The 25,371-nt window shown below is 45.7% G+C and overlaps 1 protein-coding gene across 4 annotated transcripts in view; it reads left to right on the forward strand.

Moving 5' to 3' along the window:
• The window catches only part of LOC126995930 (uncharacterized), a 272,074-nt gene extending 246,990 nt beyond the window's left edge, over positions 1-25,084 (forward strand). For 2 of the 4 annotated variants that reach the window (XM_050855828.1, XM_050855827.1), the window contains 14 exons: positions 7,812-7,880; positions 9,465-9,609; positions 10,087-10,265; positions 12,492-12,656; positions 14,149-14,194; positions 15,306-15,894; positions 16,184-16,333; positions 16,785-16,958; positions 18,666-18,789; positions 19,790-19,961; positions 21,779-21,893; positions 22,434-23,909; positions 24,125-24,317; positions 24,516-25,084. In XM_050855828.1, coding sequence (XP_050711785.1) covers positions 7,863-7,880; positions 9,465-9,609; positions 10,087-10,265; positions 12,492-12,656; positions 14,149-14,194; positions 15,306-15,894; positions 16,184-16,333; positions 16,785-16,958; positions 18,666-18,789; positions 19,790-19,961; positions 21,779-21,893; positions 22,434-22,554 — 1,998 coding nt within the window. In that variant the 5' untranslated portion in view covers positions 7,812-7,862 and the 3' untranslated portion in view covers positions 22,555-23,909; positions 24,125-24,317; positions 24,516-25,084. The remainder of the gene's footprint in view (positions 1-7,811; positions 7,881-9,464; positions 9,610-10,086; positions 10,266-12,491; positions 12,657-14,148; positions 14,195-15,305; positions 15,895-16,183; positions 16,334-16,784; positions 16,959-18,665; positions 18,790-19,789; positions 19,962-21,778; positions 21,894-22,433; positions 23,910-24,124; positions 24,318-24,515) is intronic. The other 2 variants (XM_050855831.1, XM_050855829.1) reach the window with 2 other exon arrangements.
• Positions 25,085-25,371: the final 287 nt, after the last annotated feature.

Consider the following 25,371-nt stretch of genomic DNA (forward strand, 5'->3'; position numbering starts at 1 on the left):
GTAATCCTTGACTCTCTCTTCCTCATCCTCTTCTTCCTTTCTTCCTTCTTCCCTTTTGTTGTCTTGGTTTCCTCTCTCTTTCTCTCTCTCTCTATCTCTCTCTCTCTCTCTCTCTCTCTCTCTCTCTCTCTCTCTCTCTCTCTCTCTCTCTCTCTCTCTCTCTCTCTCTCTCTCTCTCTCTCTCTCTCTCTCTCTCTCTCTCTCTCTCTCTCTCTCTCTCTCTCTCTCTCTCTCTCTCTCTCTCTCTCTCTCTTATCTCATCCTCTTTCTTCCTTTCTCCTTTATTTTCTTCTTTTCTCCTCCATTCCTATCTTCCATCACCACCACCACCATTACCATTTCCTTCCTTTCTTTCTCCTTCCCTCCTCTCTTTCCTCCCTCCCTCCATTCGTTTCTCTCCTCTCTCTTCCTTTCCTCTCTGGAGTCTCTGGTTTCCTTATTCTCTTTTCCCTTCATTCCCTTTACTTCCCTTCCATCTTAACCCCTTCCTTCTCTCCTTTTACACAACCTTTCCTTCCCTTCATCTTTACCCCTTTCTCTCCTTCATCTTCACCCCTTCCTTCCCTCCATCTTCACTCCTTCCTTCCCTCCGTATCTATATGCACCACCATCACCACTACCGTCTCTTTCCCTTCCTCCCAGTTTCCCCTCCTTTCTCTCCTCCATCCACCACCACCACTACCAACGCAATCTCTCTTTCCCTTCTTCCCTGCTTCTCCTTTCTCTCCATCCATCACCATCACTTCTCTTCCTTTTTCCCAGCAACGTCATGATCACCATCTCCCCTGCTTTCCCTCCGTTTCCTCCTTTCCCTCCATCTACCACAAACACCACTGCTCTTCCTCTCCTTCCCCTTCACACCACCACCACCACCACCTCTTTCCCTCCTTCCCTTCATCTTCACCCCTTCCTTCTCTCACTTTCTCTTCCTTCCTTCCTTCCTTCCTTCCTTCCTTGTCTTTCCCCCACAATCTCCCTTTCCCTTCCTTCCTTGCTTCCTTCCTTCTCTTTCCCCCATAATCTCTCTTTCCCTTCTTTCCTGCTTCCCCTCCTTCGTTCTCCCCCCATCTTCCACCAACATCACTCTCATTCCTCTTTCCCCCACACCACCACCACCACCACCACCTCCACCTTCGCACCTGCCGCCGCCACCTGTTACTCTCCACCACCGTCATCCCGCCACACCTCACGTTCAGAATGTGGCTCAGTGGGTCCCCAGGGCATGTGACCCACTTTCCTCTCACACCCACTCGTCTCAGGCTTCACTCACGCACGCACGCACCCACGCAAACACACGCAAACAAACACAAACGAGCGCTTTGACTCATGGGGTGACCTTCATACCTATACAAACAGACCCATAAAGAAACATAAACAGACACGGAAAGAGAGCATCACACACACACACACACACACACACACACACACACACACACACACACACACACACACACACACACGTAACATCATTAGCATCTCAATCTCAAAACGATGACATCCACACACACACAAATACACACACATACACAGTCAAGCAGATCGGTACAAACAAGCAGGCAAACACTCATAGCCAAACACCCAGACAGACAGATACAAACAGACAGATACAGACAGACAGACACAGCCAAACGATATCACGCTGGACTCCGACGAACACATTTTTGCATTCGAGTGTGTTGCGATTTTTTTTCTCTCTCCTTTTGTGTCGTTGTGAAGTGCGGTGTATTATTATTTCTTATTTCCTCCCTCAGGCGTGTAGAGGATAGAGGAGGAGGAGGAGGAGGAGGAGGAAGGAAGATAAGGGTGAGGAGGAGGAGAAGAAAGTGGAATAAGAGGGAGGGAAAAAACGTGAGATGCCTGAGAAGGATTATTCCCTCCTTCCCTCTCTCTTCGCTCCTCATTTCTCTCCGTTCCTTGCCTTCCTCCTCCTCCTTCTCCTCCTCCTTCTTCTTACAGTCCTCCTCCTCTTCTTCCTCCTCAGCGCCATGGGTTCTCTCTCCCGTTGTAGCTCAGTCCGCGTAACAAGCCAAAAGACAGTGGCCGCGGGTGGAGGGAGGCAAGGGGGTGAGGGGGCGTCGGCGGGTATGCCATAACAGTGTCTGGAACGGGGCTCTTCATTAAGGGGAGCTTACAGGCAAATGTGCTTGATTTATGGGGTGAGAAATGGTGCTTAGGCTGATGTAGTAGTATTTGCTCAGGCCCGGGCGGCGAAGGCAAACAGAGGGGCGTGTGTTTCCCATCAGACTATTTAGGGAAAGGGTTGGTTTTTCTTTTTTACAGTAGAGGAAACAGTTCCAGGCCTTATGTTCTTATGTTCTTAATGACTAAGGTGGGGAAAGCGTGAAGGCTGACTGTGGGGGAAACTTGAATAATTAATGTTGAAAGGGGAAGCATGTGTAAATGGGGAAAGCCTGCTGTGAGGAGGGACTGAAGCCTATATACATAGTGAGGCGAGTCTAAGGAAAATACTAGAAAAGTGATGTTTGTTTAAGGGAGGGACTGAAGGCTGTTTAGTGAGGGACTGAAGCCTGTGTAGTAAAGGGAGTCAAGGGAAAATTCTGGGAAGTCTAGAGTCTTTTTAGGGGAGGGACTGAAGGCTGTCTAGAAGAGGGACTGAGGGTCATATACTTAAACACTCCTGCGCCCAACCTTACGACAAGGCTTTCGTATGAGTCGTGGGCATTTCCAGGAGTTCTTTTATGACCCTAGTGGTAGACTGACTCTTCTTCTGTACCATGAATGTAAAAAAACACGCATGAAAACCCGATTAATCTCCTTTGCGGTCTTTAAAACATAGTTGACGTGAGAGCCGGGAGCGTCTGAGAATGCGAAACTAAAGCTTGTATTGTACAGGGAGTCTAAGGAAAGTGTTGGGGAAATCCGAAGCCTATTTTTGGGAGGGATTGAAGCCTATTAGAGGTGGGACTGAAGCCTGTTTACTGGGGGGAGTCTAGGGAAAACGGTGGGGAAGTCCGGAACCTCTACCCTTCTCTTGCGCGCCGAAACCTCCGCGCAGCCCCGCCAGGTGACTCCCCCGCCGCGCAGGTCCACATAACGGCGCCTGTTGCTCCGAGTCAGCGCGCCGAGCACCTCCGACCCGCCCCGCCACAGGTGTAGCTGACTGGCAGGTGCGGCACGTGTTGCACCCCTCACCCCCCCTCACCCTACCGGCACACCTTACCCCCTTCACACCCTCACCCCACGCTTCATTCGTCCCTCACCATTCTTCCACACCCCCTTCCTTCATTCTTTCTCACCCTTCCTTCACCCTTCCCTCACCCGCCCCTCATCTCCACCCCTGTTATGTTGGATGCTTGGAGGAAACTTTATAGCTGCTTCTTCTCTTCCTTATCGAATTATCTCCTCCACTCTCGCCTCTTCCCTCCTCTCCTCTCCTCCTTTCTCCCACCTCCTTTCTCTCACCTTCTTTCTCTCACCTCCTTTCTCTCCCCTCCTCCTTCCTCTCACCTCCTCCTTTCTCTCTCCTCCTCTTTTCTCTCACCTCCTCCTTTCTTCCCCTCTCCTTTCTCCATCTTTCTCTCCTCTGCTCCTTTCTCTCACCTCCTTGCACCTCCTCCTCCTTTCTCTCACCTTGTCCTGTCAACAAAGACTAGAGGGTTGGAGGTAACCATGGAGGTAGAATTTTTTCCTCTTTATTTCCTCCTCCAGTCTTCCTCTCCCCCCTCAGTTACCTCCCCACCACCCTATATCATTAAGAGGATGCTGGAGGGGTGGAGGAAAAAAGCTTCTCCATCTTTCCTCCTCCTCTACCCTCTCTTTCCTCCCTCCCTCCCTCCCTTCCCCCACGTCATGTTAGGGAGCTGGAGAGTCGAAGGAAACTTAACTTTTCCCTCTCTCCTTCCCTCCTTCCTTCCTTCCCTCCTTCCTCTTCCTCCCTTACCCCCCCCCACCCACCCCCGACGCCTCCAGGCAGCTACAACGGAGCCAGAAGGAGAGTTAGTGAACCTTAGCCTCCTCCTCCTCCTCCTCCTCCTCCTCCTCCTCTTCCTCCCATGCCAACCCGTCCATAGCGTGCACACAACCTCCAACAAAAACTCACGTAACGCACACAAAAACATAAACGTACATGAAGGGGGTAGTAGTAGTAATAGTAGTAGTAGTAGTAGTAGTAGTAGTAGTAATAGTAGTAGTAGTCGAATAACCTTTCTTATACAAACCTTTAGTCAAGAAGTCAAAGGAAAAACATTGCTTTCTCTTGACAAGTGAAACGGAAGACAAAAAAAAAAAAAAGGTGACTAAGAATGAGGAATAAAAAAAAAGAGTGAAGGGAGACAGAGATTGGGGAAGGAATACAGGGAGGAAGGGACGTAGAGGAGAGAGGGAATAATAGTACCTCTTGACAAGTGAAAAGGGAGACCAAAAAAAAGGAAGCAAGTAAGAAAGAGAGAAAAAAAATTAAAGGGAAACAGTTAGAGGAGAAGGGAGATAGGGAGGAAAGGACGAAGGGGGTGTGCAGAGGACGGAAGTGTGAAGGAAAGAAGGGAGGAAAGTTAGCGAGGAGGGAGGGAGGAAGGGAGGGAAAGGAGGAACCGAGCCTAGATAAACACGTCACCTGTTGTTGTATTACCTGTGTGTGTGTGTGTGTGTGTGTGTGTGTGTGTGAGAGAGAGAGAGAGAGAGAGAGAGAGAGAGAGAGAGAGAGAGAGAGAGAGAGAGAGAGAGAGAGAGAGAGAGAGAGAGAGAGTAATTAGTGGGAAGAGAAAGGTAAGGCAAGTAAATCTTCTCTAATTAGTACAATGGGAAAGCGTCTTACTTATTGCGCGCGCGCGCGCGTGTGTGTGTGTGTGTGTGTGTGTGTGTGTGTGTGTGTGTGTGTATGAGGTCGACTTTCTACAGGTAATGGTGGATATTCTCACACACACCTGGCGGGGAAACGTCTTAATCATCACACCTTCATATTTCACTTTGACGTCATAGCACAGGTAGATTATGGGGGTCAGGTGTGGGGGAGGCGCTGCCGTAGTGAGGCCCAGATTCATAACGACGTCTCTTAGTGCTAATGGTTCAACAACCTGCAATCAACCCATAACCATCCTGCAACCTCTTTTACTCTCAATGCCTCACTTTCTTGTACTAATGATTGAAGTTGAGGTTAGTGGATCAGGTTGTTGTGAGAGAATGATGTAGATTAGAGAGAAGGAAACTATATAATTATGATCTTCCTCTCCTTCCCTCAATCTGATAGTTATATTTCTGACGTTAGAAGATTGCTATAGGGATTTCGGCTCCGACTGTCCTCTCAAAAGCTATCTAGGTCTGTAGCAGCAAGCCATATTAAGGTTAATGGATAGTTAGGGTATTGTCAGGTTAAGTTGCTTTTTGATAAGATACCCAATCTGTGTTGACGAAGGCTGAGTTATTATGATGTTTCTTAAGGATCGCTCTTCAACCTTCCCCAACTTCTGTTTTCTTTGTGGGGGCAACATGAAGCGGGCTTTTTTTTACCCTTATTTTCTTTAAAGTATCAAGGGGCTATTACACTGGGCAAATTTTACGTGGATCTTCATGCAGTCAAACCAGGATTTCCGCTAGCGTAATTCTCATTTGTTTCTTGTTATTGCCGCTGATGATGATGGTGAGTAATACCGTCGTCCTTCGGAGAAATCTACCGTAGCTTCGGAAGATCGTGGACACGTCAGAAAACCACGAAAATATGAGAACCACGCCAGCGGAAATCGTGGTCTGACTGAAGATCCACGGAAAATTTGCCCAGTGTAATAGCCCCTTTAGTCTGCCTCCTCTTGCCCCGGAAAACACTCATTATACTCTTAACGCAGCTCCACTAGTTACCAATTTAAGTTAAAGTCAGTGAATATCTTGCAGGCGGTTGTTAGGCACTCAAGCACCGTGTAATCTTTCCCTCTTTCATATGCGTCAACGCAGAAAGAGAAAACAAGCAAACACTCAAATTTTATGCCGTGGATTCTCGAATATCCAATAAAGTTCCACCGCAACGTCTTTTTCTTCCCTTCATCTTGCTGCATCGCGTGTTGAGGGAGTGTGTGTAGCATTGGCGGGGACGGATGCAGCGTGATGGATTGAGGTGCCTGTGTGGGGTAGTACCTGCACTCCCTCGGCCCGTTATTACCTGTTCCCTTTCTCCCGGGACGCGTTGGGTACAGGGAATGCCACGGCGGCGGTGAAAGATGCCTCAACGTACCGTCAAGAAAGTCGTCGAGAAAAGGAGAAAGGTTGAAGATATAGGAAAAGTAGTGGAGATTTCTTTCATGATGTTCAGGTTTTAGCTTTCTGTGGAGATATGCTTACGACTTAGAGGCCATGAAGACAAGTATATAGGCAAGATCGTATCAATAAAACCATCAAAGTACCGTGAAGAAAACAGTGGAGGAGAGGAGAAAGATTGAAGATGTAGCAAAAAGATGAAGATTTATTGATAGTGTTGAGTGGTTTTTAGCTTTTAGTGGAGAAATGCTTCATGATATAGCAAAAAGAGGGGAGTTTTTTTTTTCCATGGTGTTCAATGATGTTAGCGTTTAGTGGCAAAAAGTTTGAAGATAAAGCAAAAAAGATGGAGATTTCTATGATAGTGTTCTGTTGGTTTGTTTTTTTAGCTTTTAGTGGAGAAATGTTTACGGCTTAAGGAAAAAAAAACAGTCGATCAAAGGAAAAAGGCTTAACATGTAGCAAAGAAAAGAGAGGTTTCCTTCATGATGTTCTGTAGTTTTAGGTTTTAATGGAACAATGCTTGCGACTTTAAGTATATAAATATTAAGTATGTAAATAAGAAAATATAAACATCGAATATATCAATAAGATCAACCCAATAAGCCTTAAACCCTTGTGATTGATAAGATACAAACAGTTGCAGACTTCATAACAAAAACACGTAGAAGCAACACAAACTTAACTTCCGGTACCTAAAAGTAACGTTGGAACTTCACAAAAACCACAAAAATCAGTCTTCGGCCCACAGAGAGAAGTTGAAAGTTGCACAGAACACCACAGAGAGGACTTCGAACCCGTTAAGAGAGGCTGAAAGTTACACCGGACACCACAAACGGAATCTTAAAGGCCCGTAAAGTTGGGTTGAAAGCTGCAGTGAAAGCCATTGAGTAGGTGGGGTATTTAGGTCACAGACGCGAGGAATTGGTCCACCGATGATTGAGGATGTGAAGGTCGGGGCGAGAGAGGAAAGAAGAGACGGAAGACGGAGGAGACTGTGGTTAGGGAGGGTGAAGGGGCGTGTGAGATCCTTACGTCACTGTCTTGCCCCGATGACTCTCCGGCCTATCTTCGCCTAACACTTAACATTTTGAAGCTTACACACCCACGTATGATAAGGTTTTCGTAGAGGCTGTGTTAGTATTTCCCTGGGTATATAGTTTTATGAGCTTAGTGATAGTTTGACAAATTTGTTAGTATTTCCCAGGGTGGTTTTATGAGCTTAGTGATAGTATGACAAGAGTTTCATAGAGGTTGTGTTAGTATTTCCTTGAGTAGTTTTATGAGCCTAGTGGTAGTTTGACAAGGGTTTCGCAGAGGCTGTGTTAGTATTTCCATGGGTAGTTATATGAGCCTAATGATAGTTTGACAAGGGTTTCTTAGAGGTTGTGTTAGTATTTCCATGGGTAGTTATATGAGCCTAGTGATAGTTTGACAAGAACCTCTGCACCATGAACCTAAAAGCTCTCATTAGAACCCGATTATTCCCTTTCCCGTGTGTGCTGGGGCGAAAAAATGTTTAAAAATATGACCCCCTGCATGTCCTTTGTGGTTCGCATGTTAGGAAGTCAAGGCAGCAGACGTGATAGCCATTGTCGTTGTTCCAGATGGCGACGTGAAGGACGCGGGAACGACACGCGGCACGCCAAGACCTCATCATGTCCTCAACCCTCCTGGTGAGTCACGCGTTGGCCTCCAGACTGTTAGGAGACTCGGCGGTGGCAAGGATGAATTTGTTGCCCTCTCTGTCTGTCTGTTTGTCTCTCTCTCTCTCTCTCTCTCTCTCTCTCTCTCTCTCTCTCTCTTCAATATTTTCCTTTTTTTTACGTCTTTTAATGCATTTTTGTGGTGTTTTGTGCTGTGTTTTTTTCTTTTTTCCCTTTTTTAATGTTCCCTTTCCACGACTTTTCTTGTTTGTATTTTTTTTCCTGTTTTTTTGTATGATTTTTTTATATTCATGTTTGTGGTGTTTTATATTGTGGTTGCTGTGTTTTCATGTATCATATCTTCTTTTCTGTGTATCTATCCTTGTTTCTCCCATTCTTTATTTTGTTTTGTTTTTCGTATCTATCTTTTTTTGTTGTGTTTATTTAGTTATATTTCTAAAGCATTTGTTTGTTTTCCCCACTCTTTCTGTTTTCTGTATCTTTCGTTGTTGTTTTTGTGTTCGATTAAATTTCAAAAGAATATATATATATATATATATATATATATATATATATATATATATATATATATATATATATATATATATATATATATTTTTTTTTTTACTGAGACACGACTAACGATTCTTTCTTCTCAATAAAATATTAACATCACACAGTTTATACCCTGAGGCCGTTGTTGTTGTTGTTGTTGTTATTGGTTTATTATTGTTGCATTTTTTACGTAAAGGAAACATCTCATGGGCAAAAAAAAAAAATAATAATAATAATGAGAAGAAAAAAAATCCCGCTAATCACTGCCCCTATAATAAAAAAAGACTAAAAGAGTGGCCAAAAGATATTACCGTACAAGATTATATTTCCTTTTAAAAGCATCATTCGTTCACCGCTGCTTTTCATTTCTCATTTAACCTTTCATTCAGTTAATCTCTTCATATCATCAAGTGTCGGGACATTACCATAATTAATCATTCATCTTTTATCTCTCTCGCTTCTCTCTCTGCCATTCCACCTTTTTACACTATTTTATTATTAGTTAGAAGCGTCGGTTGCCACATATACGTTCATTTCTCATTAATCTCTCATCGTAATACACTTTTAATACATGTTTTGAAGCGCCGGTTGTCATCTTTTCATTAACATTATATTGCATTCCTTTATATACTTAATTTGTCTTTCTATTTGTGACTGTGGAATGAGTCGTTATAATTACACTTTTCTTTTATTTCTCCTGTTATTACTTCCCTATTATTTTTTTGTTTTGTTTTTGTATATGTTTTAAGGTTTCATTATCCCATTAACACAACTTGCATTTTCATTTTATTTTTTGTTAACGTTTTCTATTTTTGTTTCTGCTTGTTTTATTTTTATCCTTTTTGTTTGTTTCTGTTTTATCTTTTGTTTCTGTTTCTGCTTCTGTTTTTTTATCCTTTGTTTCTGCTTCTATTTTATCCTCTGTGTCTACTCCCGTTTCTTTCTCTTTATCCTCTATTCTGTTGCACTTTCTCACACCCCACCCATGTTTTTCACCCCTCTCCTTTCCCATATACTTTCCCCACCCCTTCAGGCATCACTTGTCCCGTTTTCCCTCAGTGGTTCTTCCTGGTGGTGGCGGCGGCGGCGGTGGCGGCGGAGGAGGCGGCGGCGGAGGCGGTGAAGGTGGAGGAGGAGGAAAAATATGATAACTCGACGGTGCTGTCCCCGGCGGAGGAACTTATAAGGGCCGCGGAGGCTGCTGGTGAGAGAGAGAGAGAGAGAGAGAGAGAGAGAGAGAGAGAGAGAGAGAGAGAGAGAGAGAGAGATCCATCGTTACGGTTTTAAGCTTCAAATGTGGGCTTTCAGATGTGATAAATGAGTCAGAACGTTCCGTCGGTAGTAAGTGTGTGTGTGTGTGTGTGTGTGTGTGTGTGTGTGTGTGTGTGTGTGTGTGTGTGTGTGTGTCATTCTGTCTGTCTGTGTCACTTTCCCTGCGCATGTTTGGTTTGTGCTTGTACGTGTGTGTGTCTGTGTGTGTGTGTGTGTGTGTGTGTGTGTGTGTGTGTGTGTTTCATTCAGTCTGTCTGTCTTTCTTTATACCTGTTTGTTTTGTGTTGTTTGTTTGTTTGTTTGTGTATATGGATATCTACCGGTACCTGTATGTTAGTCTCTGCCTCTTTGGTCTACTGTCTGTCTCGTCGTCTGTGTCTGTCTGTGTCACCGTCGGCGCCTTCTTCAGGGTACGAACTCACGCTGGACCGGCTGGACGAGGCGGTGGCGGCGACGGACGACGAGGTGGAGAAGCTGATGCCGGCGCCGGTGGCCGAGGCGTTCATCAGCATGCGGCGGCGGGACAGCGTGGACGACATCCGGGAGAAGATGATTGGCATGATCTTCACGGGGAGGCCGCAGCCCCTGGTGAGTCAAGGAGGCTGCTCGATAACGCCTCCTTGAGAAAGATGTCCATTATTTTGCAACGTCATTGGTAATTCCTCCCTCAAAAAGACGTCCTTTTTCTTTTTCAAAACGTCAACCATTAGCCCATTAGCTTACGAAGGGGACATGACATTCCCTGGAGCACTGATGTCTGTCCTCACGCCTAGCCTTAACTTAGCTTGGTGTTGCCTCAGCGTATTTGGAGTTTGACAATAACGTTAAGAATTGATGTCAGTCCTCAAACGAGAGTCATCACGCCAATCGCTTCCGTGCGGCTCCCTTCATCAGTATTCTCAGACGCTCCCGCCTCTCACATCTCAACTATTCCCAGAGGCCGCAATACAGATCACTCGGGTTCCCATGTGTATCCGCGTTATGGTGGCTTGGGCAGGATAAATCAGAAGACCCGTCTTGCTTTACTCGCTTTTAATATGCGTGTAAACCTGAGTGAGGTAAAATAATACAACTCATCAACACGTGTCAATCAACACAATACGATTACTGCAGTCACATCAAATACACCAAATGCCACCTTATCCTATGACACAACATTAAACTTATGATACTCACAATTATTGAGGGGTCTAATAATAGCCTCGTCATACGCCGTACGAGCCTTGCGCTCGTTCCTGACTCTCGTCTCCTTACCACGGGTAGGAGCCTCACGCTCCTGCCTCTCGTCTTCTCGCCTAGCGTCTGTCCTCCTCGCCTGAAGCAAGCCTTGCTATGGCACCGTATCTGACCCTTGGGTCAGGCATAACATCATTCACTGTTCTTGATTATCTGACGATTATGCTGAGTTCGGCGTCTACGCGCTGACTCAGGGACTCTGAGGCGCCCATCGCCGCCCCACCACACTTCCTCCTAACTCCTCACATACTTCACTTCCTCTTAACTCCTCACATACATTTCCTACCATTACAGTTACTATCTTATCTGTCATTAGTTACCATACAGCACATCGTAGGCGCGACTCACCATCATAGTCATTAGTTACCATCTTATATACAACACATCGTAAGCGCGACTACACCATCATATATACAACATATCGTAGGCGCGACTATACGAAAGCCTTGTTAAATGTGTGCGTGCTTGGTCTGAAATGTTTAAGAATGTGACCTTAGATATTTCGAGTAGCTCCGTCTGCCCCGTTGTGAGTGAAACTGTGTGTTGTTGTTGTTGTTGTTTGATAAATTTATTAGGCAATAGCCACAGACATTATGTACAAGATCAGTTAAATACAATTGTGATCAAGGGCAGATTTTAGCTAAACCAATGGACACACACACACACACACACACACACATACACAACTATGAAAACCCCCCAAATCGAGGGTGGCGCACCAGGATTACATCAAGAGAGTCGTGGTCAAGGAGGTGGCGGCAGACAGCATCCAGCGGCTGTCCCTGGGGTAGCAATCCACGAACAGTGGGGCAGGCCAGGCAGTAGTGTTCGATGGTGTTTGACAGCGGTGAGCGTGTGTGTGTAGTCCTAAATGAGCAGCGATCACGAGTAGCCACAAGACCTCTGTGAGTCCTCTTCTTTAACCGTGTAGTCTTTCATGGGTCTTAATTACGAGGAACATTTGTAAGTAGCTTTTGCGGTAGACCTAAGTGAATGGCCCTTGACGAGTAGGCTTTGACTTATACTAATTGACTGTTAGGAAGTAGTTTTTAAGTCATAATGAACCCTTTGGTGCGGTGTGCCTAGGGACTGATATAGGCGGTGTACGAGGCGGAGGCAGGTAGTGATAGTTCTTGTATCAACCGACAGATGGCGTGCTGGTGTGTGCTGTGACCCTTGAATGACGTTGTTTTGTTCTATATATTGTACATCCACTATTTTGTCATATTTTCAAATCTCTTTCTTTTGTTATTCAGTGCTACCAGTTGGTTAGAGTCTTTGCTTTTCTTCGTTTTTTTTGTGATTGATGATTTTAAAGTCAAGTGTATTATAAAATGTTCGAAAAGCGAGTCGAGCCAATGTTTTTTTCTTATCATTTGTACAATTATCTTTAAGTCAGTCATTCATTACTTCCAAACGGTCATATTATTTACTTTTCTTCGGTGCTTGTGTCTTCGATGATTTTAACGAGTCGTGTCATAGAACGTTCGAAAAGGGAGTCGGACACGGATTCGAACCGGGGTACAAACCTTATCACATGCCTTACCTTATTATCTCGAGCCCATTGTCATCCTGCAGGGGCCCAGACCTCTTCGGATGCCCCCCCAGCTGCGCCAAGCCCCACCCCCCCACCGCCACCCCAACTCCAACCCACGCCTCCCTCCCCCCCACCCCCAGCCCCCCCGCCGCTCCAGCCAGTTCCCCGCCACCTCACGCCGGAACAACCCCTACCCGAGGTTCCACGTGAGTGCTCCACCTGAGAGAGAGAGAGAGAGAGAGAGAGAGAGAGAGAGAGAGAGAGAGAGAGTCTTATATCTTCAGTGTGTAATGCGGTCAACCTTCACACAATTGGCTTCCACTTGATTTATGGCAGTCTTCGATATCTGATTACTCTTCCGATTCTTCTTCTCCCACTTTACCCCCTTACCTCCCCTCTCCTACCTTCCTTTTCCTTCCTTTCACCTCCCTTTAACCTCCCCCAGGCATACTTACCCCCTCTTTTCTCCGCCCTTCACTCTCTCCTTATCTCCCCTTCCTTTCTCGCCATCTGATTATATCCTCCCTTCCCCCTACCTCTCCTCCCTTCCCTTCCCTTCCCTTCCCTTCCCTTCTTTTCTCTTCCCTTTAACCTCCCCCAAGCATACTTACCTCTTATTTTCTCCGCCCTTTACTCTCTCACCCTCTCCCCTTCCTTTTCTCGATATCTGATTATTTCCTCCCACCCCCCTACCTCTAACCCTCTCCCTTCCCTTCTCTTCCCTTCTTTTCCCCTCCCTTTTACCTCTCCCAAGTTTATTCACCCTATCTTTTGTCCTCCCTTTACTGCTTCCTTATCCTCCCTTTCTTTTCTTGACCTATTTCTCCCTTGTCTTCACCTGCCCTTTTTATATTTTCATCAATTTTCATTCTTTCTTTCCTCCCCTTTCTTTCTTTCTTTCTCTACCTTTCCTGTTCTCTCACATTCTCACTGTTTATTTCCCTAGTATGCTCTCTCTTCACATCTTCTCTCTCCCATCCTCTCCCCCATACATTCAACCCTTTTGTTTAGCCTATCTTTAATTCCTTTTTCTTCACTCGTGTTATCTTTTAATTCCTCACCTTTCTGTCCACTCAAATTCCTCTTCCTCTCGCTTTTTTTTTTTTTTTCGCAGTCTTCCCTTTCCTTCTTATCATCTAATAATTACCACCTCCCCGCCACACATAGTAAATCTCTCTCTCTCTCTCTCTCTCTCTCTCTCTCTCTCTCTCTCTTCCCCATTGCTTCACCCCACAGTCACCTCCTCGCCTTCCCGCATGTTTTCATTTTTCTCACTTTTCACTCGAGGAATTCACAAATCAATTCTTGCATGTCTGTGGTTCGTCTGTCATGGGGTGAGAGGCATGTCCGTGTGACGTATTATTATTATTTTTATTATTATCATCATTATTACTATTATTTATGGTCTCGTTCCTGCTGTGTCCCTTTTTATTATTCAAGGTATTATTCAAGTGTTGTTTTGCTCTCCAGATTATAATTTCAAAGTTACTGCAAATTACTTCATTGACGTGTGTGTGTGTGTGTGTGTGTGTGTGTGTGTGTGTGTGTGTGTATCATCATCAACTAAACTTTTATTTCATTCATATTCTTTCAGACTATATCCTTTATAGACATAAATGAATAAATAAATAATGAGTGGGTCTCCAAGGGTCAACCCGATCCTATTCCCGCACCTTAATTAACTTGTCTGTCCCCCAGGTGCAGTACAACCCGCAAGGTGAGGCCAGCATCCAGACCAACAGAAGTAGGTTGATGAGCCTCACTTTGAACCGTAAAGTAATGGTTAGAGGGACCATAGGAGGAGGAGGAGGAGGAGGAGGAGGAGGAGCAGTGTAAGGGTCTCATCGCAGCTCTTCCTCACTCTGTTGTAGTTCTCACCATCTCTGTAATTCACCATCGAAACTGAGATAATTCCCAAAGGCTGAGTGTAGACAAATTTTCACAAAGCGTTACGTGAAGGTGTGGGATGATGGTGAGGGGAGGGGAGGAGAGGTGATGTGGAGGCCCCAGGTAGGTTGGTCATGGGGTGCTTGCTGCCTGCTTGCCTGTCTGTCTGCTGGCATGACTTTGTGACCTCGTGTGCTCGTGTTCCTGCCCGGTAACATGTGCGTGTGTCTGCTGGCTGCTGCCTCGCCAGGTGTTCACGGTACGTTTTGTGTTAATCAGAAATAGAGTAGACTGCTAATGCCTGGGTGCTGCCTAGGAGTAGAGGAAGTTTAACAGTAATGAAAGCTTTGTAGCACTAAATGGTTTTGTGTTTGTGTGTGCTGTAGTTTGTCTAAGGGCTAACTTGCCTTGTGTTTTTGTTTGTTGTTGCCTTGCAACGTGTCTTGGTATTGTATCGTGTATGATATTCAAGTATTGAGGGGTGAAGGTGGAAGCATGTCAGACGACATGTGATAAAAGAAGTTATATTCCTCGTGACGGGAAGCCTTGCTTCAGCATTACAGAAAGAAAGAGATGACTGGGACTGGATGAACGTAACGTATGAATGGGAGAAGTTGTTGCCTGTACGTGGAGGTAGTATATGGGAAGAAGGTTCAACTGTGCATACCTCAGAGACGTTGTTATGCAGTAATGGTGGGAAAAATTTTGGTTGTGCAGTGGTGACGGGAGGAAGTGTTTACTGTATCTAGAGTTCATATAAAGACTGTACATACAACGGAGGGCGGGAGGAAGTATGAGCTGCAAAGTGGTGATGGGACTGTATATGAAGTAGATGCAAAAAGTGTTGGCTGTACATAACGTAGAGTAGATGCATTGGCTGTACATATGGCTGAGTCTGGTGCAGGTGACGGATGTTCAGGTGTGTGCTTTCCTCCCCGCCCCCCGTCTCACCCGCCGTGTCTCCCCAGAGGTGCCGTTGCCGCAAGAGATCCTGAAGCCGCTGCCCTTCGAGCCCGGCCCCACGATGGTCAAGTTCCCGCCCCACCACCCCTCCCCGGACCCCGCCCCGCCCCGCCCCAACCATGGGCCGTCGCCGCCAGGGTTCCCGGGCCCCGTGGAGGACTTCAGCAACACGGTGGGTCCGGACTTCGGGCCCGTCACCTTCACTGAGTTCGGGGGCAACTTCGGCTTCCAGAACAACTTCGAGAGTGACTTCGGTGGGGACTTCAATCCGGAGAAAGCTCCCCCGAGGCCCCAGCGACCTTCCCCGGGGCAACGGCCTTCACCGGGGGGAGCGAGACACCCGCCCCCAACCCCCTCCAAACGCCCACCCGCCCCACACAGACCCCCGCCCCGCCCATCCCCACCAAGACCCGCCCCACGCCCACCCTCCCATCCTCCCTCACGCCCACCTTCCCACCCACCCTCACGCCCACCCCCACGCCCATCATCCCGTCCACCATCCCGCTCACCCTCACGCCCACACCCCTTCAGTAACTCGGAGGGCTGCGTCAAGTACACGGAGGACATTTGTCTGGACACGGAGAAGTACCCGCAGTGAGTAGAGGAGCCTGTGTGTGTGTGTGTGTGTGTGTGTGTGTGTGTGTGTGTGTGTGTTGATGCATTATTCTCTGTTCAAGTTAACGGGGAAAATAAACCCCACCTACGCCATGCCTACCAACCAACCACCATTAAGGTTTAACCAGCCTCCACCAATCACATGGAGGGGGCGTGGCGTGTTTGTGGACTGGCCAATGATATATATACACTAATGGTTAAGGGGGCGGGGCTTACTCTCGATGTTAAGGTGAACCGAGTATAACAACATGTCTCCCCGCGCCCACAGCGAGGCCATCCTGTCGTCCCTGGTGACTGACCCCTCGCGCGCCCGAACCATGGTGGCGGAGGTCAGGTCACAGAGCGCTGATGACCTCGTGGACGGCGTGTCGGCGGCGCAGGAGGACAAGTACAATTTCCAGCACTACTTCGGCAACAGGTGAAAGACTTGTGCCTCTCTCAGCCTCGGGACGCGTTTCACATACACGAAGGAAGGAAAACAAATATGCACACACTAAATTTATAATCTTCTTCCTTCTTTTACATATCCCCTTAAGAGATGCATTTTGTAGGCTCTTTTATCATACTCTCTCTTCCCTTCATCTGCTTTCTTTACCAAAAATAAAGTAAACTAAAAGATACAGAATAATAAAAGAATGAAAATACTCTACTTCAAACAAAAAAAATCTTCCTTTATCATTTATTGGTGGAAGTAGCAAACACTAAAATAAGACCATAAAACACACAAAAAAAAACAATACTAATGTTCAGAAATAAATAAATAAAAATATTGATTCGTTCCTTTTCCATTAAAATCAAGAAAAGGTGAAATCTACAAGTAAAGGTTCTTGAGTTTAGGATTTTAAGTCTTCTTTGCCTTTATCTTCCAGGCGCCAAGGGACGGAGAACCACGCGCACAGGGATTTCGCGGAGGACGGCGGGTTCCTGTGTCCCTCGGAGGTGAAGTACGCGAGGCCGAAGCGCGCCAGGAACTCCAAGGGCGACTGGAAGTACATTGTCAACATGGACAAGTACTCCCAGACGATACGAATGGAGAAATGCCTGTGAGTGGAGCGAGGCGCGGGTGCTATGTGTATCAGAGGTGGAAATAGTGGTGGAATAGTGGGGTTTGAGTTAGCTAGATGAGGCCTAAGCGATATATTACAGAGGAAAGGCTTGTATAGATAAGTGCCTGTGAGTTGACTAGATGAAGTGTGGTATGTCTCAAGGGTGGAAACAGAGATGGAATAAGGGATAGAATGGAATAGAATAGAATAGTTAGCTAGATGAGGCCTAAGCGATATATTACAGAGGGAAAGCTTGTATAGATAAGTGCCAGTGAGTTGACTAGATGAAGTGTGGTATGTCTCAAGGGTGGAAACAGAGATGGAATAATGGATAGAATAGAATAGTTAGCTAGATGAGGCATAAGCGGAATTTAGAAAGGAAAAACGAAGATGGTGTCTGTGAGTTGAGCAGATGGAGTGTGGTGTGTGTGTATGGGGGATGGAAATATAGATGGAATAGTGGCTTTGAGTTAGCCAGATGATATATTACAGGGGAAAAGCATGAACAGATAAGTATGAGGTGGGTTTAAATGGGAAAATACAGATGGATAAGGGTGTGTGATTTGGCTAGAGGAGACTAAAGAGTAAATGAATCTGTCCATGGTGGAATAGTAAATGGTCGAGTTTGTGGTATGTCTCAGGGGTAAAATAAAAAGAAAATGGAAATGTTATGTGTATTAAAGGGGGAAATATGGATAAGGAAGTATATGTGAGATGGCGAGATGAAACCAGGCAAGTGTAATGTTTTTGTTTTGTTTTTAGAGAGAGATTAAAAAGAATTATCGAAGTATAGCGTGTTTGAGTGAGAAAAAAAAACACATATGGAGGGTTTTCTAAGCTGACTCTAAATAAAATGGATGTGTTTGGTGTTTTGAAGGGTAAAGAAAGTTAATGGTTGTCTGATGAGAGCGTTGTGTGTCTGATTGTCTGATACTTCCTCGTATATTTTTTTTCAGCTTCTGTTCGTGACTTATATTTTTGCATTTTTTGCTTTTTACTCCTTTTTCCTACGTTCATTTTTTTAGCATTTTTTTCATTGTCCTTTTGAATATTATTGTTGTTCTTTTCCTCTTAATTTTGTAGTTTTCTGTTTTCGTGACTTAGTTTACTTTTTTATTACTTTTTCTACATTTTTTTAACATTTTTCGTCTTTGCCATTTTTGATAATTGTTGTTCTTTGTTTTCTCACGGTAGGAGCTTTTAATTGTTCTTGGGTTCAGCTTTCCTTTTTTTATACACTTTCCAATCACTTTTACTTGGACTTATTTTTACGCTCCTGGGAAAGAGAAATGAAGGTATCAGAATTTTTTTTAAGTGATTTTACGTTGAATCACCACCCACCACCACTACCACTAAAAACACTAACACCACCACTGACATCACCACCCCCACTAACGCTCACATCACTACTCATAACATCCCCACCACGACCATCACACCACCACTCAAAACATCACCACCCACCACCAAGACTAACACTCGCTTCATCACTGCACACTAATACACATCACCACACACACTTACACCACCACTGACGTCACCACCACCACTAACTCTCACATCACTACTCATAACATCCCCACCACGACCATCACACCACCACTGAAAACATCACCACACACACTAACATCACTCAGGCTCTACCACCACCACCACCACTGCGACGCACCACTCATCCCCCCCCTCCCCCCCCCTCTCGTGCAGGAAGCCAGGGGGTGCGTGTAGCTACGTCTCTCACCACTACCGCGCCACGTGTAACCAGGTGTACAACTACCATCGCTTGCTGTCTTGGGAGGACGGCCGCGGTCTGCACATGGACATCTTCAAGGTAAGCTGGCGGCCCCTTGGATTCAGTGCCTCGTTTTCCTGCTTTAATTTTTTTTCCGAGTTTTTTGTTTTTGTTTTTGTTTGTTTTTCTAGCGGATCAATGAAGGTTTAGTTGTCCTATTTTCTTTGGTTTGTATATGCGTTCTTTCTTATTCTTTTTATGCACTATTTTTTTTTCTAGCTGGTCAATGAAGGTTCAGTTGCCTTGTTTTCTTTGTATCCGTTCATTCTTATTCTTTTTATCCACATTTTTGTTTGTTTGTTTTTAGCTTGTCTATGTATGTTAGTTGTCTTATTTTCTTTGATTTGTGATGCGTTCGGATTTTTTTTTTTTTTCCTGTCTGTATACTTGATGTTTTCTTTTTCTCGTGATAGTTGTTTCTGCTGCTGTTGTTGTTGTTGTTGTTGTTGTATTTGTTTTCTGTATCTCATTGGTTGTTCCTGGCTTTTTTATGTATGTTCAGCTGTTTTTTTTATGTTTGAGTTTGTTTATGCGTTTTTTTTTTTTCATTCTTTTTTTGACCTTTTCTTTTTCTCTTGCATTTTCAACACCCCTATACGCCATTGCCTCCTCTTTCCCCATCTATTTTGCCCTTTTCTAACCCCCTTTACTCCATAATCTCCCTTTCCCCATCTATTGCCCTCTTCTAACCCCCCTTTACTCCATAACCTCCCTTTTCCCATCTATTTTGCCCTTTTTCTAACCCCCTTTACTCCATAAACTCCCTTTTCCCATCTATTTTGCCCTTTTCTAACCCCCTTTTACTCCATAACCTCCCTTTCCCCATCTGTTTTACCCTTTTCAACTCAACTATACGTCATAAACTTCCTCCCCATCCGTTTCACCCTTTTCTAACCCTCCTTTACGCCACAACCTCCCTTCTCCCATCTCTTTTGCCCTTATATTAACCCCCCTATACGCCACAACCTCCCTTCTCCCATCTCTTTTCCCCTTATATTAACCCCCCTTCACTCAACCTCACTTTTTCCCTCTTCGTCAGGTGCCCACATGCTGTTCCTGCCACATCCAGGGCTACGCGTACATCTTCCCGCCGCTGAACCGCCACCAGAACACCGCTTTCTCCAACGTGCACTCGCAGGTCGTCCCCGGGCCCACGGTGGACCTCGAGGCACCAGGTAGCCGTGAGGGGGAGGTGGAGGAGAGCGAGGAAGGTTAGTGACACAGGACGCTTGGCTTACTGGTGACGTTTTCTTGTTGTTGTCTGTCCTTTGTTTCTTGTTTGTGATTTTTTTGTTTGTTTGTGTGTTTGGGCTCTATTCCTCTTCCTGTTTTTTCCACTTTTTTTCTTTCGTTATTCATTGTTTTTGTGTTGTTTTTCTTTGATTTGCTTTTTCTTTCTGTCATTCTGTTCCTTCTCTCTCTTGTTTCTTATCAGTGTTTTTTTTCTTCTTTTATCCACTTTCTTTTGTTTTCTTTTGCTATTCACTATTCTTTCGTCTGTCTTTCTTTGATATGTTTTTTTTCATTCTCTCTTCCTTTTCTTTTTTCCGTGTGTGTGTGTGTGTGTGTGTGTGTGTGTGTGTAGACTTGCATTTGATCCCTGTATTAGCTTTTCTTGTTCGTCTGTTTGTCTGTCTGTCTTCTAAGTTTGTATATATAATTGTTTTCATCCCTATATTTGTCTCTCTTATTCATATGTGTCTGTTTCTCCGAAGTTCGTATATATTATTGTCTCTCTCTCTCTCTCTCTCTCTCTCTCTCTCTCTCTCTCTCTCTCTCTCTCTCTCTCTCTCTCTCTCTCTCTCTCTCTCTCTCTCTCTCTCTCTCTCTCTCTCTCTCTCTCTCTCTCTCTCTCTCTCTCTCTCTCTCTCTCTCTCTCTCTCTCTCTCTCTCTCTCTCTCTCTGTTATTGTTTTTTGTCTGTATATATTATTGTGTTTGATCCCTGTATTATTTTTTTCTCTCTTGTTCGTCTGTGACTCTCTTTCTCCTTAAGCCTTGACGCGTGACAGAGCGACCAAGGACCAAAGTATTCCGCCTTCAGGTAACACAGTGGCAGAAACGACCTTGAGGGAGGATTGTGTCGTGTTGTTGTCGAGTAAAAGAGAAATATCATCGCTTTTATTGTTTTTTTTTTTTTTTTTTTTTTTTGACGCGAAGAAAATATTAAAAAAAAAAGTGGCTGATTGGTTTATTGACGTATCTTACTCTTTCTTTTTTTTTCTTTTCGCCAACTGTCCATCCAAATGAAGAGGAAACTAAGAGTATCACAGTTATCGCCTTGAATATAGAAAACGTAGCTTGGGTTTGGTTTTGTTGATTTTTTTTCGTTCCTGTAAAGTTTTTTTGTTTTGTTTTAGTAATAAGACAATTTTGGTTGTTGTTGTTTCTACGTAAGATATTTATTTGTTTAACTTTACAGGGCCGTGTCTCATGCTTCTGTGATACTCCGGGGACTCCCGTATTATTACTGCCTTTATTGAGCCGAGTGATTGATGCTTTCTTATTGATTTTTAATAATGTGCGATTTCCCGCTCTTCTTTCACCTCCTTTCCTCACCTTTCACTTCCTATTGTCTCTCTCTCCTCTCTCTCCTTCTCCCATGTGGTTCTTCCTTATCTCTCTCCTCCTCTCTCCTTCTCCCATGTGGTTCTTCTTTATCTCTCTCTTCCTCTCTCCTTCTCCCATGTGGTTCTTCCTTATCTCTCTCTTCCTCTCTCCTTCTCCCATGTGGTTCTTCCTTATCTCTCTCCTCCTCTCTCCTTCTCCCATGTGGTTCTTCTTTATCTCTCTCTTCCTCTCTCCTTCTCCCATGTGGTTCTTCCTTATCTCTCTCCTCCTCGCTCCTTATCTTACATTTCTTCACTGCTTTCATTCCTGACATTTTCTTCCTCCTCCTCCTCCTCCTGCATCACTAATTTACCTTCTTCATTCCTGACCTTTCTCACCACCTGCATTGTCTATTTTCCTCCTCCTCCTCCTCCTCCTCCTCCTCCTCCTCTTGGTCTTTTCCCCTCCCCTCCCAACAGCCTTCAGCCCCATCAACTTCCCCAACGTCGTTCCACCCAATCCCCGACGCCCCGGCCCCCGACCCCGCCCCAGCCCCCCGCTGCGCCGCCCCACCCCGGGGAACGAGTTAAAAAGGTGAGTGAGGGAGGGAGAGGTGGGTCAGGAGTTGGGAAGGTGGAGAGGGAGGGAGGGGGGAGGAGGAGGTGAGAATGAGGGACGGGGAGCAGGTGGGAGGGAAAGAGGAGGAGGAGGTTATGTATTGAGGGAGAGATGGAAGAGGTGGGAATTTGGAAAGGAAGGAGAGAGATGAGGGAAGAGAAAGGAAGGGAGGGAATAGGAGGGAAGGAGGAAGGGAGGTGACAGTATAAAGGAAAGAGTGAAAGAATGAGTGATATTGTGGCTTGGAAAGGAATGGGTAATGAGGGAAATGTAATGTTTGTTTTAGACAGGAATCGATAAAGACATACAATCGGCAGAAAAGGAAAGAAATGTAGGATGGAAAAACTAAAGTAAAAAAAAAATCTGTCACTATTTTATGAACTATTTCGTGTCACTTGGAAATAGTGGTTGTGGGGAGCTGAGGCATCTGACAGTACCAACCTAAGTGCACTATGCTCTTTAGACAGCCAGTAAAAGTACCCCTAACATTTCCTTCACTCGTTTCATCGCCTTTAGTCGGACGCAAGAAGTCGAGAGAGCACATCCTCCGCACAGCCAGGAGGAGGAGGACAGAGTGAACTACGGCTACCATCCCATCATTGACTTTTTCGACCCCTACACCGACGGCAGAAGATAGACGACGTGGCTGACTATATAGTTAGATGGATACTGAGATGATTGGAGGTAAAAGTGTGAAGATAAAGCGTGAAGGAAGGACTAAAAGAATGGATTGTGGCTTAGAAATGTATAAGGAGTGAAGGAGGAGGAAGTTGGTGTGGTGATATGGGATGGAAGGAAGAGAAGGAAAAGAGTATGGACGAAAGGAAGGTAGATATAAGACACGAATTCCTTTTCCATGTTCCCGTTCTTCCTTCCTTTCTTCCCCTGCTCTCTTGGGTCCTGAATCAGAAAAATGGAAGGAGCATGGAAAAGGAATTCGTGGTGTGATGGAAGGAAGGGAAGGAATATAGGAGAGCCAGAAGTTATGTGACACGAATTCCTGTTCCATATTCCTCCTTCCGTCCTTCCATTCTTCCTTACCGCCTTTGGTCCTGCATCAGATGTTTATGAATCCCTACAAATTTTAGTGTATTTATTTATTTTCATATTGTATCTGAGGCACTTTAAACTTTTCCGACATTATCGTGAGGAAGGATTTATTTATTCATATGTATATTGTTGACGGCAAGCTTTTTTGTGTTGTTACCGACTTGTTACTCTCCTTCTGAGCCTGTTTGTTCCTTGTACACACGCGGAGGAGTATGTTACTTGTGAATAAAAGTCTGCCGGACCGTTACTAGACCTTATAATATACTTAACCCTCCTCTTGAAGCGTTGTTACCCTTGAAAATGATGAACTGGAGCAAGAGAAAACGTAGCAGCCAGGGGCAATATTCCTAACCATTTCTTCGCCCTAGCTAACGTATTTGACATGGCTCTCGTAGGAGTTTTTGGTATTTCCAGGGGTAGTTTTATGATCCTTTAGGTAGTTTGACCCTTCTTCTGTACCATTAACCTAAGACATACACACTTGAAAAGGCTTTCATAGGAATTTTGAGTATTTCCAGGAGTAGCTTAATGACCCTTTAGGTAGTTTGACCCTTCTTCTGTATCATGAACCTAAGAAACACACATTTGACAAGGCTTTCGAAGGAGTTTGGGGCATTTCCAGGGGTAGTTTTATGACCCTTCTGGTAGTTTGACCCTTCTTCTGTACCATGAACCTACAAAAAAACACATGAGAACCCGACTGATCTCCTATGCGGCCATTGAAAATGGTTGATGTGAGGGGTGGAATATATTCAGATCAAGGCCACACTGCGAGACACCGAGAGGCTTTGCGGTGTCTCGAACTGTGTTATGGGACCAGAATTGGCTCGAGCAGCGGAGTGAGTGATTCGAAGCCTTGTTGCAGTGAGGGCGGGGCCGGGAACGCAGTCTTGAGCTTCACGTCGGAGAAGGAGCAGCCATGAGCACCGAGGGAAGGAAGAGGTCCGTTGTCTTAGTCTTTCTGCTTGTTAATTTGTCGTGCTCGTCGCTCATGTGTGTACGGGTTGACGTTAATGGCTTGTTGTTCCTCGTAGGACTCTGGACGCTTACGTATGGGATGGTTATATGGTTGAATAATGGTTGTTCAGCAATTCTATAACAATTCTACAGTCTTGCCTCAACCCTGATCGCGGTAACTAATGTCTTCATCTGAACAGCCCTGGTAAGTCGGACCCGAAAGTTCCTCCTATGGGTTGGAGCGAGGAGAGTGAGGGCAGCGGTGTCTCCCCCACCGATTCTGTCCAAGTCTCCACCGCAGCCGCCGCCAACGCCGTCTCCGTCATTCCCATCACCGGAGCGTCACCTGCCGTCTCCCGGAGACCTCGCTCAGCCTCGCTGCCCGGCTCGTCTGTGAGTACCGTATTGCTTTGTGCTTGACTTTACCGTAATCATGTTGCTTGAAACTCGCCTTAGTCTGTATTGGTTACGGAAGGCGTTTTGTGTAATATGTGAAATACTGCCGCCACTACTGCTTTTGTTTCGTTAATCGTGACCACCACCCAATCACCGCCGTGCCTGCGTTGCGCCGCCACACTCCCGCACCCTCAGCCTCTCCCCAAAGACCACCCCGCCAAGATGGCTTCCGTGGTGGTGGTCGCCGAGTCTACCTTGCGGAAAGCTGTCCCGAACCTCCGGTCTGCTCAGGTTCGGTCTGCCCCGTCCTCGCCTCATGACAGGTCGATCCTGGAAGCTGAGCCACCCCAGGGCGTCTCCTCGTTCAAGTACTTGCCAGGAAACCCTTTTCCGAGGCTGTACCCTTCCGGCAGCACCTCGCCCTTGATAATGTATCCCCGGGGCAAATCAAGCTGGGACTAGACCCGTTCAGGTCCGTGTAATGCCCAGCGAGGCAGCCCAAACAAGCGGCGTGGCACGCTGCTGGGGTAACGGCTACCTTGCTGTGACGGGGCTCAAGAGTGCCAGCCAGGTCTTGGGTGTTTTAAAGTTTGATTTCTGCGAAAGGTGATCGGTGCCTGAATTTTGTTCTGTCGGTCCGATGACCCACAGCTTGACACGTGACCAGGAGTCTAGTGTTTTCTTTTATTGTCTAAAGTGTCCACAAAACAATGTCATGGGAATGATTGTTGTGTACTTTACATGAATAAAGATGATACACGATGTCCTGCTGCATTGTGGCTTCCTGGAGAGGGGGGGGCAGGGGGGGGCGGCCTCCATGAGCATCTTTAGGGGAGGCGTGGAGGGGAGCAATCTGAAGGAAGCGACGCACGAGCAAGAGTTATGCTGTGGCGCGGTGGTGGCGCTGTGATATAGTTATTTACATCCTGTTGATGGAACGGTCCCGTTTTGACGGTGGCCGTCGATGTTAATGACGTCACGAACCTGCCCGTATGAGCGACGACATTTGGAACCAGGCGCCGTTTCGTCCTTGTTCGGATGAAATCAAGTG

The sequence above is a fragment of the Eriocheir sinensis genome, chromosome 9 (assembly GCF_024679095.1).
Source record: "Eriocheir sinensis breed Jianghai 21 chromosome 9, ASM2467909v1, whole genome shotgun sequence".
Classification (NCBI taxonomy): domain Eukaryota; kingdom Metazoa; phylum Arthropoda; class Malacostraca; order Decapoda; family Varunidae; genus Eriocheir; species Eriocheir sinensis.